The following is a 16,585-nucleotide window of genomic DNA, read 5'->3' as shown; positions in this document are numbered from 1 at the left end:
ATCCAATTAAATGTAAAGACAACATCTGAAAGGTCCCTTTCACGTACTTGAACACATTTAAGCATAGTTACTCCTTTGATTTGTCATATGTTGAAATCATTGATAAAGAAAATAACTAAAGAAGCTCTCTTTATCAAAAAGCAAATACCCTAAATTAATAAATATACAGGTTTATATTTATCCTAATTTTTTATTTTCATTGCTTAGTTGTTGTGGATTTCTCTTATATTATTATTTAATAACATTATGTCATTCTGATATTGTAATACGTGACAGTTTGAATTATTTTACAATTCTATTCACAGTTTGCCACCTGACAATACAAAACATAGTGGTTAAAAAAGCTTCTTTAAACATATATATACTTGCCTATCTGCAAACAAATAAATAACAATTTACTTTCATAACTTCTTTCCATAAATTGCTTAAGTGCAAATAACATTTACACCAAAATACCACTAAATAAAAGAATTGGTGTAAACTTAAACATTTATTTTTAATACTGCTTATTATAAATCATACATTTAATAATAATTGGATTTAAATCATATTGAAATCTTTTTGCACCCTCATTGGCATAAAGATATGTTTTTAAAGTATCTTTTATAAAACAACAAAACTATACTTTAGAATATCGTCAATAATTTATAATAAATAAATGTGCATATTCCGTTGAAAGACTTTCCTAAAATCTGGCCTCCTCTTCACAATGAATGTTAATTAAGTTAGTGAGTGAGGTGTTTCCAGAAACCTAAATGCACTTTTAACCGAATCTTGTGTAGCAATAAAATACATTTACTGAACAATATCCATGGCATAAAAATCAACCTAAAAAGTAAACTTCAGAAATATGCATTGCAAAATCCTAACAGCAAATCAAAAGCTCTATGAAATTTACAGCCATTACTGAAAATAAACTATGCTAAAAACATTTCATATAACTGCTGACTCAGAACTGTGTTTACATGATAATTCCAAAACCTTTGTTTTCTACAGTAAAAGATAATTTTTAATAAATATGCTTCAATAAAAGTAACAATTACATTGTATATTAATGTTTCTTTCTTTAAAATTATAAAAAATCTGGATCTTAAGAGACGTCTGACTAGAATAAGCAAGATTTTGCATTCTACTCTGTCACTTCACACTTAAAAATATAACATATGTAAATACAGCATTTTGGATTTAAACCTCTGAACACAGGTAGGTCAAAGTGTGTATGCTATGGCCTTTTCACATAGTTACATTAAAAATCTAATTACTTTATAATCAATGTATGTTAATAAACATGATATCAAAATGCAGTTTACAATTCATATTTTCATATATCTAAGTTAATTTCTTACTTTCAAAAGGAAATATTTAAATATATTTTTAACTTCACTTCTGTTTATCACTGACAATTTTCTCCAAACTGTCCATCTTAGCTATTCTTTTTGCACTTACTTTAGCTTATGAGTTTTAATATAAATATTGCTAAATTTATATCCTCCAATCTTCTTGCTTTACTGAGAACCAGAAAGTCAAACCCACATCCCCCTATCACATCTTGTCTTTCAAAAAAGGTCAGTAATTCTCTCTGACATTTGCTTTTGAACAATTTATAACCAATTTATTAACTAATTGAATTCCTGTTAAGTCTAGCTCATTTTGGTGACAGATTGAGTTATTTTGCTTAGTTTTATTCCTCACCTCAACCAGCCAAAGGAATTATTGTAAACCACTTATAGCTTAATTAGAAAACCAGTTAAATTATAATAGTTACAGGACATTTTATTCTTTGTGTATATTATTATTTAAAATAAATAAAATTCAGTAAAGTAGTAATAACAACCCTACCAAAACTTAAATGACATAAAAATTCAAATAAAAACATTACTCCATGAGGAAGGTGTGTGAGATGCTCATGTGTAATTCAATATTTTGTTTACTGTAACTTGCATTATGTTTTTACCAGATATTTATTACATTGTTACACAAGTTTCACAGTTTTGACACACTTCAAAGAACAATATAATATAAATTTAAATTAAAGCTATTGTAAAAAAATCAAAGGACTGAAAATTCGAGGATTAATAACTGTAATTGTCTGTTACAATATAGAATCATTTTAGAAATAAAAAAAAAGGTTGTTTAGATATATTTTGTATTTTAACATGGTGGCTACAAGATCAGTCAAAGGACCATATACAGTTAAAATAGGGAAAATAACAGATAAAATAAAAAATTATTGTTAAAGAAAACTTTGACATTCATTTAGGAGGTTCTAGAGGTTATGTAAATTAAATATAAAAACCTTAAAATGATTAAAAGCATTTTTCCTACTTAGCATTAAAACTACCTTGTACTCAAGACCAACTCAGTAAGGGCTTCAAAAATTCACAGACAAATCTTTAGGAAAAATATTTAATTAAGAAATTTAATTTGTATGTACATAACAGATCTGTTATGTTTACTAAAAGTCTATCAATTTTCAGAAAGATGCACTGAGTAAATTCAGAGTAACAGTATGTATACTTTTATGGTTATCTGGTGGTTACAAAGTCAGTCAAAATTACCATGCCTGTGTACAGAGGGTTAATACAATCAGTTACAAACATCAGGAAACTCTAAATAGAAGCTCTACTTTTATCCTAAACATAACAGTTTTTCGTTTTTTGACCAGTTCTGATGATGGAGTAAATATCTTCAAACCTGTACAACTGACTAAGTGTACCTACAGATATGACAGAATCTGTTGTCACTCTATTATGTACTCCCTAAGGTAACATCTATAGGATGTTTAGCAGACTATTACACTGTGAGAAATAACATATCAATACAAAAATAAAGTTTTATATGTACCTCAAGGCTGCTTTACAAAATACTTATAACCAGTGAAACATATTTTAAGCACCAGTTATTTCCACAGAAAGAGAGATTTTTTTTCAAAGTAATTCTCACTTCTGAGAAAACCATTTTTAGTAATTAACATTTTATTCTCTTATTAAAATATAGTTTATCAGGAGTTATTTAACATTTGACAAAACCATATCACTAAATATACCTTTCTAATATCTTAAGAAACTCACTTTAATTCTCCTTAAAGTTCAGAATATGTCAAAATATATGTACTCACAAATACTTAAATAAATAAATTATCCCATGTGAGATTTTTCTCTTAAAATAGATGTTAGCATGTGTATATACGCAAATTACACTGAAAACTGTAGTTTTACAAAGAACTAATTCAAATTTTAACCTAATAACACAAGGATGTAAACAAGATAACAAAAGGAAAGACATTCTTTTTACTTTCCACCATAGGTTGGATTCTTGAAAGTTGTGGTGGCTTGTTTGTAGATAGGGTTCTCTCCCTAATTGACAAAAATGGGCATTGTTATTACACAACACTAAAATCCTCAGGAAGATAAGGATAAAATAAGAAAACAAATCAATCAAATCCATTATTTCTTTTTTCTATACATCTAAAAATTTTTTTTCTAGTGATTGTTTATTTTGCTTTTCACTTTTGTAATGACTTACTAAGAGTTTAGCAACCACATGTTACATAAAAATATTTTATATTAAGTACACTACAAACTATAAAATTACCTCTTGTTGTTATTCAATGCAAAGTACAGCCCACAACCTGGCAAATAACTGTGTGTAAATTCATCTTGCTTCTAAACAAATCAGATGCCTCAGACTTTTTTTTTAACTTGGTTTAAAAAAAACATCTGTTTTCAAGTGCAATCAAATATTATTTTGTAAAGCTAAGCCTGAATTCTTTTGCAGCTTTAAATGTTTCCGCTAGCTTTATATTAAACTACTTATATCTCTTCAAGTGATATTCTATTGCAGTCATTCATGATTAAATTAGACTTAAAACCTGCTCTTCTTTTGTTAAAATAAAATGAAAAAAAAATATTGTAACAATACTGGTATCACTTTAGTTAAGGAATGGTAATACATATTTTTGGGATAAAACTTAATACTAGACTTATTCAATCTGTTATAAATAGAGAAAATTTTATTCTAAATACAAATTAGAAATTTTGCCATCATCTCGTAGAAAATAATATCAAACCCGTTTTTGCCTAAATTACACACAGTCAGCTAAGCTTTGATTTGTAGAAATTATTCATGAACATTATGCCAACTCTCACTTTCAAACAGAGCTAGGGAGATGGCTGCAGAACTTAGCTTTAGTTGATTAAATTCATTAATCTCTTAATGGATGCAATTTTAGTGAATATTTACCTCTCATCCCCATTTATTAGGGGTCCAACTATTATCAGTTTATTTCTAAGAAAATCTTGTAATTCTAAGCACAACTTTACAGTGTTTGGACATGAGTAGGACTCAATTTTCTAAATATAATAACAAAATGGCAGTATGATGATGAACATTACACTGATGCCAAAGTTAGGAAACTGTATTTTATGACAAAGATACTAATAAGGAATGTTTTTAAAATTCTAAGTGTCATGTGGGTAGCAGTGGCAAATGAAAAAACAAAACAAAAAACATTACTCACAGTGTCCCACTTCGCCATTTTTCTTTCATTCTCAAACTTGGCAAACTCACGACGATCGTGTAGGGTGGTGAGTAGCTTCCAAGTCAGTAAGAATGCTAATCCAACTAGGACAATCCCACCAATAACCCCTAGTACAATTGCTAGGATGTTGATTGGCTCTGGACAATCTGAAACAATGATTGCGGTAATTTTAATTTCAACAATACATATAATATTTCACTCTACATCGTAAAATTAAAAGAATAAAAAGGAAGAGAAGAATGAACAATTCTGATTAATCAAAATCAGAAGTTTGGAAATTTTGTACTGGAAAACACAATATTTGGGTTGAATATTTTCTGTAGAACAAAATATTAAAATAAGTACATAACACTTAATACATTTTGCAAAAATATATGAAATAACAAAACAAGTTAATAGTTGGACTAGAAACTTCCTGAATGATAAGATGAAATACATATCAGGCATATGACCTTTTACAACAATAAAATGTGACAAACAAGCAAAACATTGGACTTTAAGCCTTTCTGAAGATTAAAAATTGTAGTATAAAGAAATGCAGAATAGAGAATGAAAAAAATGCTGCTGTAACAATACTGCCATATCTAAACAGATAAATTTATTATATATTACATTTAAATATTTTCAAATAGAAACCTTTTAGCAATAACAAAAGATATAATGTGGATAAGTAATGTTTTGATGATTATAACATTTGATGCCTAAAAAAATTCCGACTAAAATCATCTTTCCCTTTAAATATAGAGGTTAAAATATAAGTAAAGTGATTATACAGCATCTTTCTTAGTATTTTTGGTATTATGAAGTGTAAACTGAACTTATAAAAGATTTCTTGTTGCTGAAAAGGTATGACATTAAATTACAAGACATATTAAAAATTCTTGTTTATACTTTAAAACAAATTTAATTTCACAAATTTTTAAGTTTAAAATAATACTTAGTCTTCAGAATTCTAAGAAAGCATGAACAACTTCATAATGATGCTTTAGCAAACAAATATTGAGGATTGGATATCAATTATAATAGTTGAATCTATATGTGCACTGAAAATATATAATCTCAAGTTTTTAAATCCTAGTGATTAAAATATAGTTACACGGGGAAGAAAAGAATGAGACTGAATACGTCATATTGTCTTGTAACATTTTTTGAGAACAGAAACATGAATAGATTTCTAAATTGACTTCTGGTAAGTTATATGTCACGAGAAAAAAATAATTTTTTCATCAAAACAATATGTGGTGGGGCAAAACGGCTCAGTTTTTTTAATTTTTCAGCTTATATACAAAAAAATAAGTAATGCAATATTTTCATAATAGAAAAAAACATTTAATAAGTATAATTATAGCATATGAAGAATAATAAATACTTTTAAGTTTACAATGAAGCAAATTATTAGCTAATCATTGAATTCAAGATAAAATGTTATTTTGTTACCTTTAGTTCTCTGAACCCAGACTAATGGTTTTTCGTTTTCATCAAGCTTATAGACGAACTTATATTTACAATCATCATCATCACGAAAAACACACAATCTCTGGTCTGATTCTGTGACTATGTAGTAGACAAAAATGTAGTTTTGTTACTAACTATAATACTTATTTTTATAACAAACAACATATTTTGTTTTTTACTCCTGAACATTCAAACAATGGGAAAAAAGCCTTGAGCTTATGCACATTAAAAGTCAGATATCCATTGTTCAAATATTAATGAAAAAAAATTAAGCAAAATTATATATATATATATAGTTTGTGATGCATAAAATTAAAAGGAAGAGAAAATAACACATACCAATTGAAACCATTAAAAAGCCTTCTTTACAATTATGTAAATTTTTCTTTTTTCCCCCTAAACATTTCCTTAACATATTCATTGGGTTGCTTCCATTTACACATTAACACTCTAATATAATAATCTAATACTTTACAGACTTCTTGTTTGATTAGTATTAAGAAAAAGTACTATATACAGATATCAATATCACCAAAAAAAGCTTATTAAATTACATGAGATCTATGTTTAACTGGACTTAGTTTGAAGCACTCTAACTTTAAACATCAAAATCTAAGTTTAATATTTCTACTGGTATTTTTATAAACCTTTTAGTAATACAAAATTTATTCTGTTTTTTTAAATAACAGGTTCTGTTTTACAGGAGAGTAAAAAAAAAAAAAGCTGAGTATTTCAGTAATAATTATTAAATGGTGCTACTCAGTATCTTACCTTCAGCTTCATTGATTTCTACTGGAATAAAAGTACAGTTCTTACATTCCTCAGTAGTTAATGGGCCAGATTCAAACATTAAACACTGCACACACTCCTTAAGATCTTCACAAAGACCAGGACAGGTCTATACAGTTAGAGAAAATGACACAATTATTTATTATCAAATAATTTTAGCTTCTTTTCTGATTAGGCCAAGTAAAAAAAATAAAAAAATAGATGTTTAGCATCCCCACCTGCTCCCTTTTTTTGCAGCTGCCTCCCCCACTTTTTGTAAAATTTTTTTTTCCTTTTTTGAATTATTGTTTTTCAATTGTAAAAAGAAGACTTCTGAATAAAAATGAGATGAACACAGTTGATTCATTTTGTCCCTTTTCTTTATTTGCCATAAGTTCTGTATCTTTTGATAAAAAAGTTAAACAAAGAAGACTTCTGTTTGACCCTTTGAAAACAAGTAACAATCAAGAAAAAACAGGGTACAAACTTTCTTTCAGAGGTCATTTTTTTAAAATGACCTCCTCCTTCCTTTTTTCAAAAACTCCAGATGCTAAACAGGTTATTTTTTATTACTTAGCCTTTTGTTTATGCTTCAAAGATGCAGTATTTAGCATGCAATGACTTTAGGTCAATTGTTGTAAAATGTTATGTCAGTTAAATAACTTTTCTGAATAAACAGCAAATATATATATATTTAAAATAACTGAATAACAGACCATGACAGAATTGGTAGGCTGTACAATATGATATGGGAAATGCCTATAGCACATGTCTTAAATGAAATAAGAAGTTATTTTATAAGACATTATACATTTTATCACAAAACAATTGTTTCAATTCTTATTTAAAAAAAAAAAGCCTGACAAAAATAATAGGGAAAATTTGTAACAAGGAATTTGAATTTATACACATAGTATTCATATCGAAAACAGATTTTGATTAACTTTTAACTTATTTATACTAGCAGTGATGACTCATGACTTTCAAACTTACAATGTGTTTCAAAATTCAAGTAAATTGAAGTCATATAATATTTTCACTTATCTATACAATAGTATGCTCTTTTCAAACTATAGAATAAAATAATCTGTTTGTCATTTAGATAATTAAAATTTTTTAAACATTTTCATATGGAAATTAAATATCACTATTAGATACTCAATATGACATGAACCTAAATATAACTAACACTCGTATCTAAGTTTTGCAAAGCATAGCCTTAACACAATGAAAACTAAGAATTAGAGCAATTATCATATACAAAATATCAACTAGTTTTATGAATAATTAAATGTGATAGGATAGTTGCATATTATTCAAATACCTAAAGTATATTTTAGGTTATTAGTGATGAGTACACGAATTTATATCAAAATCTGAAGTTAATATTGCACATAACATAGGGACAATACTTACTGGACAGTCCTCACAAAAGCGGCCACTGTATCGCTGATTTTCTGACTCAAAACACTCACATGTACCACACTTGCACTCTCCATGACCACTACAGATTTTCTATATTGGTAAAGAATAACTGAAATTTCTTACAAATATTACACAACTACACACTTCAGTATCTTGATTATTCTCCTCGACCTTTACAGATCTACAAATTTGCTGGAATACTACAAAATAGGTCTGAGTTCTTCAAACATAGCACAAGTACACTATCCAGTATCTTGGTCATTTTCTGTGACCATGTTGAAATCATAAAGAATAGGTCAGATTTCTAAAAATAAAAGCATAAATATATTATCCAATAACTTGATCACTCTCCATGATTTCAGAGCTACAGTGTTGCTGGAATACTATGGAATGAGTCAGATTTCTTAAAAACATTGCACAAATACACTATCTAGTATCTAAACTACTCTTAACGACCATTACATATTTGCTGGGGCTGTGAAAAATACGTAATATTACTTGTGTAAATAACACCTATTTTCATCTGAAATTCAAAACATTTTGATGCTGTGATTACCATTTAGTGTATTACAGGTACAGTACACAGTATTGGCTTATTAGTTTTAGTTACATATCAATAATACCTTTATTTCACAAAGGTAACAGCTGTATATATGTAACTATGTTACTACAAAGATGAACCTTGTTGATAACTATATCAGCTGGTGTAAGCACACAGAAATATGGTTCATTAAGCTATTGTCTATTCCCATTCATTTGATCATCATTTCAAAATTTTAAACTCTACTTTGTCCTGATGAAACAGTAATAATGCAATTTTGGCTCAATATATTTTTCAAATTCTAAAATAACAGGTTATGATTTTACTTCTCCTAAATGGCAAAAGCAATCCAGTCTGCACTACAATCATTAAGTTTTTTCTTCAGTTTTTTTAGGTGATCAGTTACATAATTTAACACTTTAATTAGGCAGTTTTAATTAAAAGAGATGATTTAGTTGTCTGACCCTAATTAAGCATTTCCTGTGACTGTGCTTGTTTTCTTGTATTTTTATCTCAGTAGAGAATGCTATGCAAATGCCTGTCTTGTGGCCTAGCCCCAGCTATTAGCAGAACAAATTACCATGCACTGCATATCAGTAGAAATATTTTGTTTCATAGGTGTGTGTATATATATATATATATAAATAGAAAGACAGGGAGATTAAAAAAAAAAGCAACTGTTTAAGTGCATGATCTGAATATTTAGTAACATTTAAGCTGTAGTAGTTTAACATTAAATTATACATGTTTAAGTTTTTTTAACCCAGTAAATCAAGCAATTTTAGAGCTTGACAATGGAAAGTTCGATCAGCTTACTGCTCAACTCGTTCTTGGTTTCACACACACTCAGCCGAGAACCTAGCATTCCTCTTTTTCGAATTATTCATTCCACTCCTTCATAGCCTATTTTGATGGACCACATAATGTAACTTTACAATATGAGAGTTATGTGCTTGTGTTGCAATGACTAACTGTATTGCTATATGTTAGCAAACAACCAAGTTTATCTCGTATGTACTTGATTCTAATTTCACTCATAATAATTGCAAGATTTTTATATAAGAATAATGTTGATATTCTGAAAATGAATTTTTACTTGCTGAAAATATTTTACTTTTGGCACAGTACAAATTATAAACACGTAAAAAATATTTTATGTATTAAAGAATTTTCAAAGTAGAAGATGGGTTATTTCCAACACAGTATTATTTTTATCACACAAAAACCACGTGTTCAATGTCTGCAAGATTACATAAATTAAACTATTTGTATATTAGCTTCAACAGTAAAAAGAAGTACTGCTAACCAAGTTGGTGGATAAAGTACACTCCAATATTAATTGTTAGTGGTGTGCTAGTTGAAGAAACTTTGAAAATCAACTATTTTTACTTATGCACAAGCAGGCAAAAGTCATAATTTTCCTACACTGAAAATATATTTCCGATAGGTACTTACTTCCACCCACATAAATAGTTATTCTTGTTCAGTGCTGCCATCTATATGCAAAAAATGCTTTATGCATGACACAAGCCTTCTATCTCCCCTCCATTGGAATTGGCTGATTCCACTGTGTCTCTCATGCAAATCATCATGTGTCAACCCTCCACCAATAGGAGTGTGACACACTCTCATGACGCATGTGACTCCCTCTATTCTATTCTACTGAACTATCACTTCAAGTTTTGCCAGAAGATGGAAGTACCGGTGTATCATGGGGAGGAGGGGTGGGAAGTTTGAGAAGAGGTAAGTACCTATCAGAAATACATTTTCAGTGTAGGAAAATTATAACTTCCAATACAGCACATTACCTCTATTCACATAAATAGCTAGAATCCCACACTGAATAGGTGGAGGGACCAGTGCAAGGGAAGAAAAGAAGCTTCCTTCAAAAGTGTGAAAGACACTCCCTAAAATGAGACAGTCAGATTTGAAGATCTGATGATGGGAACTGCACCACTCCTAAATCAGGTATACTCTTCCTCCATAGTAGAAAGATGTCGTATATATGGGTGGAAAAACAGTGAAGCACATACAATTGGGAGAGAACTATGGCCAGAAAGTGATCCAAACAATGCAATATTTATGAAACTCAATCCCAGAAAGTATAAAAGTGGGTCAAATGAAAAGGATATGCCCCTAGGTGTAGGTGTACACGGCAAGTCAATTACATTCAAAACCCATGCTACTGGGAACCAACATCCACTTGGGGATAGGATGAGGATCATACCGTCAATAAGTCAACTACAATCCAAAACCCGGCCATCAGGTACCAACATCCATGTGGGGGTAGGAAAGATGATCATACCACTGGCAAGTTGACAACAATCCAAAACCCAGGCCACTGGGAACTGACATCCATGTGTGGGTAGAAAAGAGGATCATACGGGAAGCAAGTCAACTACCATCCAAAACACAGCCATCTGGTGGAGGTAGGAAAGAGAACTGTACCGTCTTCAACTCAAGTTCATGAAACCAGAGGGAATTTAGTACTCCCGACTTATGAACGGACACATGTGAATATGAGAAACTGATATACTGATCTGAAAACCCGACATCCGGTACTGAAAAGATGTCTACATAATGTACACCCTCTCCCTCAAAAGTGAAACTGACCAGAACCACCCCAAATGCATTAACATCTTCAGAATAAGAAACATTGAGGGATAGAGGAAAAGGAAAGAAGTGTAATAATCCGCAATTACCTCCACTGTGACCTACAGCACTGACATAGTATAAATGAGGGAGGAAAGTGGTCGTTTGTAGTAAATGTGCGAGAACTTATGTTTATAATTTCTACTCTAAATCCAAAACCTGGCAACTGGGAACTGACATCCACATGGGAGTAGGATGAAGGGGTGAACTGCAATTTTGATGTCTCACTCCCATTTGTTTTTATATTTCATATTGGAGGATATCATATCATCTACACCAGAAGAACACCACCACCCTATTCTCAACTGAATGGTTTTATAATAATTTTATTCTTTGTTTGTTTGTACTTCATTAACCCATTCAGGATGATGCCTCCACAGTCCACAGTTCGAAAGTGGTATAGACTCTGAAACTCCACTAGAAGAAAAGGGTGGTAAAACGTGGTGGAGAGTCTGGAGAAACATTAACACCTGATACAGTGCAATGGGTGACCATGAAACCCTAGTTTTAAAAGCAGACCATACCAATTTATTAAATACAAGGCACACAGGGGATAGGCAGCTATCCCCTTCTGCTTTACCCATGTACGGTTCTGAATGGGCAAATATATGAAGCCATTCTATCGCAAGAATAAACCTACAAGCAATCTTGTGGAACATCCCATCTCTGCATTGTGCGTTGCATGGTCATGGAATTATAATATGCAAGTCTACATGACTTGACAGTGCAGAATTCAAAGGTTAAAGAATATTTGGTCAGGCACCACTTACCACAGAGTGGGATCAAAGAAAGAAAGACACAGAAATGGACACCAAAGAAGGAAGCCGTGCAGGCAATATAACAGAGAAGAGCATGTAAATGACATAGAAGTCTATCCAGATCAGGACAAGCATAAAGGTGTGAAATGGAAGGAAGGGAAAGCAGGTAAATGGAGAAGTGGAGGAGTTATCCTCACGAGTTGCCAAATTGTTAGGGAGGAAAAATGATCTGGAGAAAGGAGAAGATATGTAGAAGGATAAAGAGTATGTGAAACATTGACGGCAAAGAAACAGACCACTGACATCCATAGGTGAATAGGAGAAGGAAGGAAAACAGAAGAGAAGGTGAAATAAGGAGCACATGGAGAGTGGTTCGATTGTAGGCAAAGTTAGGCAGTGCAGGATCACATTAATATCCCCATCTGGAAGGGCAGCCCACCATGCCAGATGACAAATCCAGAAGGAACACATACACAGGTAAAGTGGAAGAGAATTAAATACCTTCAAGACTGAAAGAAACGAAATTTGTGGGACAGAACCACCCTAAATTTCAAGACCAAGGAGACAGAAGACCCTTAATCCAAAAGTCCAGAAAGGAAATCCACATGACCGAGAACAGTGGGTTTATAAGGGGAAAACCCTGAACCCAGAAAACAATGACGGAAAAATTCCATTTGTGTTGAGAAACTTCCATATAGGAAGTGCGAATGAAACAAGCCAGAAAAAGAGGCTAACCATTGGGAGAAGCCGGATCACCTTGCCAATGACCAGAAGAAAATCAGGCATGAAGACGAGCAAAGAAGGGATGGACACAGAGAAAAGGTAACAGAGTAAGAAAATAGAGCTGGAGAAGCCACAGCTGAGATGGCCAGGAAAGAGCTATCAGAAGGACTGAACACGGAGATGAATGAAATCACCCAGAAAAGAAGGAGAATGGGAGGATAGACAAATTCGTAGGTCCAATCCTGTCTGAAAACATTGATAGCCAGAGCAAGAAGATGAGGAACTGGAGACAAAAACCAGTGCAAGTTGTGGTTAAGGGACGTAGCAAAATCCTCAATGTGAGGAGTACCCCACTAAAGTCTGAACCACTGGAAAACACAAGGATCGAGAGACCACTCCATTGGATAAATGTGGTCTTGACAGGAATTCAATCCACAACAAGAGTGAAAGCACCCAGAACATGACTCACAATGATAGGAATATTGATTATGTGGGCCCAAAAAAGAAGATCCAACGTATGAATACAAAGGGATGGAGAACGAGTGCTGCCATGGTGATTGAGATAAGCAACCATTGAAGAGAAGTTGGAATGGATCATTAAAAGACAGTTTCTGGCCTGATAGAGAAAAATGAACCAAAACACAAACCAAAAGCTCCAGGACGTTGATAGGATAAGACCTCTCGGCTTAAGACCAAAAACCCAAAACCTTCCATTGGAAAAACCCACGCTCCCCTTCCCCGAAGGTATGCATCTATGAAACGGGGAAACCGGATGAGAAAGAGGAAGCTGATGTGTGAGGCATATCCAACCAACAATGACAAATGACAATAAAAGTAGGAGTAAGGGCAATAAGATACAACAAAGGATCCCTGTGTAATTCCACTGGTTGTGAAAAGCCCATGAAAGAGCTGTTGTATATTAACCTGACCTTAGGGGATCCCAAAAGCGATAGAACTTCTTAAGCTGTAATCAAACTGAAAACCCATTTAACAAAGTCGAAGATAAGGGCAGGCCCAACAGAGATGTGTGTAGAAAAAACATCCAAATGGACAAGATATTGGATATGTTGCAATAAGGGCTTCACCAAATTGATTATCAGCCCATTACAGCCACTTCCAGGAGCAGCTGAGAAGGGTAACATGTAAACTCCTGTTTGGAACGAGCGAACAGTAACCAGTCGATGAAAGAAAGTGCAACCTGAGAGCATACAAGTGATGAACGAATGCTCTGAAAGTTTCACAACACATACAGGGCAGAAGCAAGTCCAAAGGCCAGTGCACAAAACAGAGAAACCACCCTGTGGAGAATAAACCAATGACAGAGAGGAATGTCACAATAAACCTGGATAAAAAGTCCTCCTAAAGGTGAAAAACGAATCCAAGGCAGAATGGGACAGATTAAAAATTAGAATGAGGCAAGACAAACCTATTACAGGCTGACAGTTTCTGGTTTGGTGTGAGGACAACAAACAGCCTGGAGAAAGATAATGAACAGGTGCAAAGGCCTGTAGAAATAGAAAAAGTTGAACCTCCTAGGACAAAAGCTGATTGGTGGCAGAATCTCAAGTCATGTGGAAGGAAAAGGGTACCAATGACAAAGGAGTTGGGGAAATAAAAAGTACGGCAAGTCTCTCTGATGAAACCCAAAGAACCCATAGAACTATAGTGAAAGATCATCAAAGGGTAACAATATATTCAAACTCTTACTGGACTGAAACCCTATGGTTAGTCTCCAGCACTGATGGCAACATGCCCATCAAAGTTGAATAAAAAACGAGATGAGAATGGTAGATAAGAACCAGAACATGAAAGGAATAGAGGCATGGCTCCAACTGCGACAAACATGCAACCAAAGAGGAAAGGGTCGAGTGTTGATGCACAGATTACATACGAGCTTCCAAAGTTTCAGATACATGATCAAAACATATCATCAAAGAAAAAATACAGAAACCCCAAAAAGAAAGAGGCAGCAAATGTACCCGGGACAAGGTCACATCACAACCCAGAAAATCCCCACAACAGTGAAACCATGTGTGTAAAGCAAGAGCCAAAAATGACAAATGAGCCAACATGGAGGTAATAAAGAAACATTGAAAAACGTGAATGGGATAAAACATAAAATACCTGAAAAATTATGTTGAACAAATGCTGTATTAGGCCTAGCTGATTCTGCAGGAAGTGTTGGGTAAAAAATCATGGCAAAATCCGGTGTAAAAAAAGCTATCAAATCTTCATCAGCTCGAACAGATTTGGCTTGTTCAGGAGGATTATTAGGGCAAATTCAGGAGAAGGATGATGATCCATATAACGATCAATCTCACAACAGAGAAATCCAACAATGGGTCTCCCCAACTGCAGCCTGTAAAAAGAGTACTATAGGTATAACACCCGAAGTGGGAACATGAACCTAAGAATTCATTGTAAAATATGTAAATCAAACAAAAGCGTTTGATGTGAGAAGGAAAAAAAATAAAGACTGGGAAATTAAGCTAGATTAAAATATTTCTTCAATGTAAATTAAAAAAATACCAATGAAGAAATCCCAATTCGGAAATTAAACTATTAAAATCACAATTCACATGAAGAGCACGAAAAGAAAAAACGTTCGAACACAAGTACTGCCAACCGAGAAGTGATACTTTGGTAGAATGGAATAGAGGGAGTCACATGCATCATTTGAGTATGTCACACTCCTATTGGTGAAGAGTTGACACATGATGATTTGCATGAGAGACGCATTTGAATCAGCTAATTCCAATAGAGGAGAGATGGAAGGCTTGTGGCATGCGTAAAAGTTTTTTTTGCATATAGAGGGCAGTACTGAATGAGAATAGCTATTTATGTGAGTGAAGGTATAATATACCATATGGAAATACAAGGCATACAATGTTTTTATTGAAGATGTACGTTCATATTTTAAAGAAAAAATAATAACTAAACATATTACACAAATTCCAAATGTTTTTCAGGATATATATATATATATATATATGTTTTAAACAATATATGGATACTATATGTACACACATTTTTTCCTTGTTAGTGATAAACTCTGTCTCATATGTGTTAGACAATTTAATTATGACAGTATTTAAGCCATTAAATATGTACTTACATTGCTATCAGGTGCAACACATGTTTCGTTGGTTTTCCTACATTCACATGCATGTCCCATCCAATCAGACAGGCACTGACATTCTCCACATTCACATGTTCCGTGGTCAGGTCCTGTAGAAAAAAAGACAGACCTACAAGACATTTGATACATTCAAATTAATTATAATGATTTTTTTTTTAATTCGGAGAGAATAAAAATTAAAAATCAAACAGTTTTTGTTGAGGATGAAAGCCCCTGAAGAATCAAGAATTCTAAAAACACTAACAATCAGATAAAGATTAAAAATTAATTCTATAATCATCAGATGATTCCATATACTCAAAAGAAAAGCATCTGTGGATAGAAGATTCAACTGGTCAAAGATTCTTACAACAGCATGGATTTTTTTATAGAAATAATTTCTAAGTTACAGTTGTAATATAGAATAACTTCTATTCATCAGTCATCTAGATCAGTGTTTCTCAATCACTGGTTTACTTGCCTGCCCAGGTCTGTGGGATTTCATGAAAACAAACTGACAGAATATTCATATCTAAATCGTAGTGGTTTTTCATTGTACTTGCATTTTAGTTGTCTGTAACAGTTTAGGGAGACAGCAGGCCAGT

The 16,585-nt window shown here is 32.5% G+C and overlaps 1 protein-coding gene across 1 annotated transcript in view; it reads right to left on the bottom strand.

Annotated features, from left to right (window-relative positions):
- Positions 1-2,318: 2,318 nt before the first annotated feature.
- The window catches only part of LOC106478316 (integrin beta-PS-like), a 43,882-nt gene continuing 29,615 nt past the window's right edge, over positions 2,319-16,585 (bottom strand). The window contains exons 16-21 of the mRNA XM_013938849.2: positions 15,978-16,090; positions 8,180-8,278; positions 6,767-6,893; positions 5,978-6,094; positions 4,520-4,686; positions 2,319-3,356 (exon numbers count right to left, since the gene is read on the bottom strand). Of these exons, the coding sequence (XP_013794303.2) occupies positions 3,291-3,356; positions 4,520-4,686; positions 5,978-6,094; positions 6,767-6,893; positions 8,180-8,278; positions 15,978-16,090 (689 nt within the window). The 3' untranslated portion in view covers positions 2,319-3,290. The remainder of the gene's footprint in view (positions 3,357-4,519; positions 4,687-5,977; positions 6,095-6,766; positions 6,894-8,179; positions 8,279-15,977; positions 16,091-16,585) is intronic.

This window comes from Limulus polyphemus, unplaced genomic scaffold (assembly GCF_000517525.1).
Source record: "Limulus polyphemus unplaced genomic scaffold, Limulus_polyphemus-2.1.2 Scaffold199, whole genome shotgun sequence".
Lineage (NCBI taxonomy): Eukaryota > Metazoa > Arthropoda > Merostomata > Xiphosura > Limulidae > Limulus > Limulus polyphemus.
The sequence above is the reverse complement of the archived record's forward strand: the minus strand, read 5'-3'. Positions and strand labels throughout refer to the sequence as shown.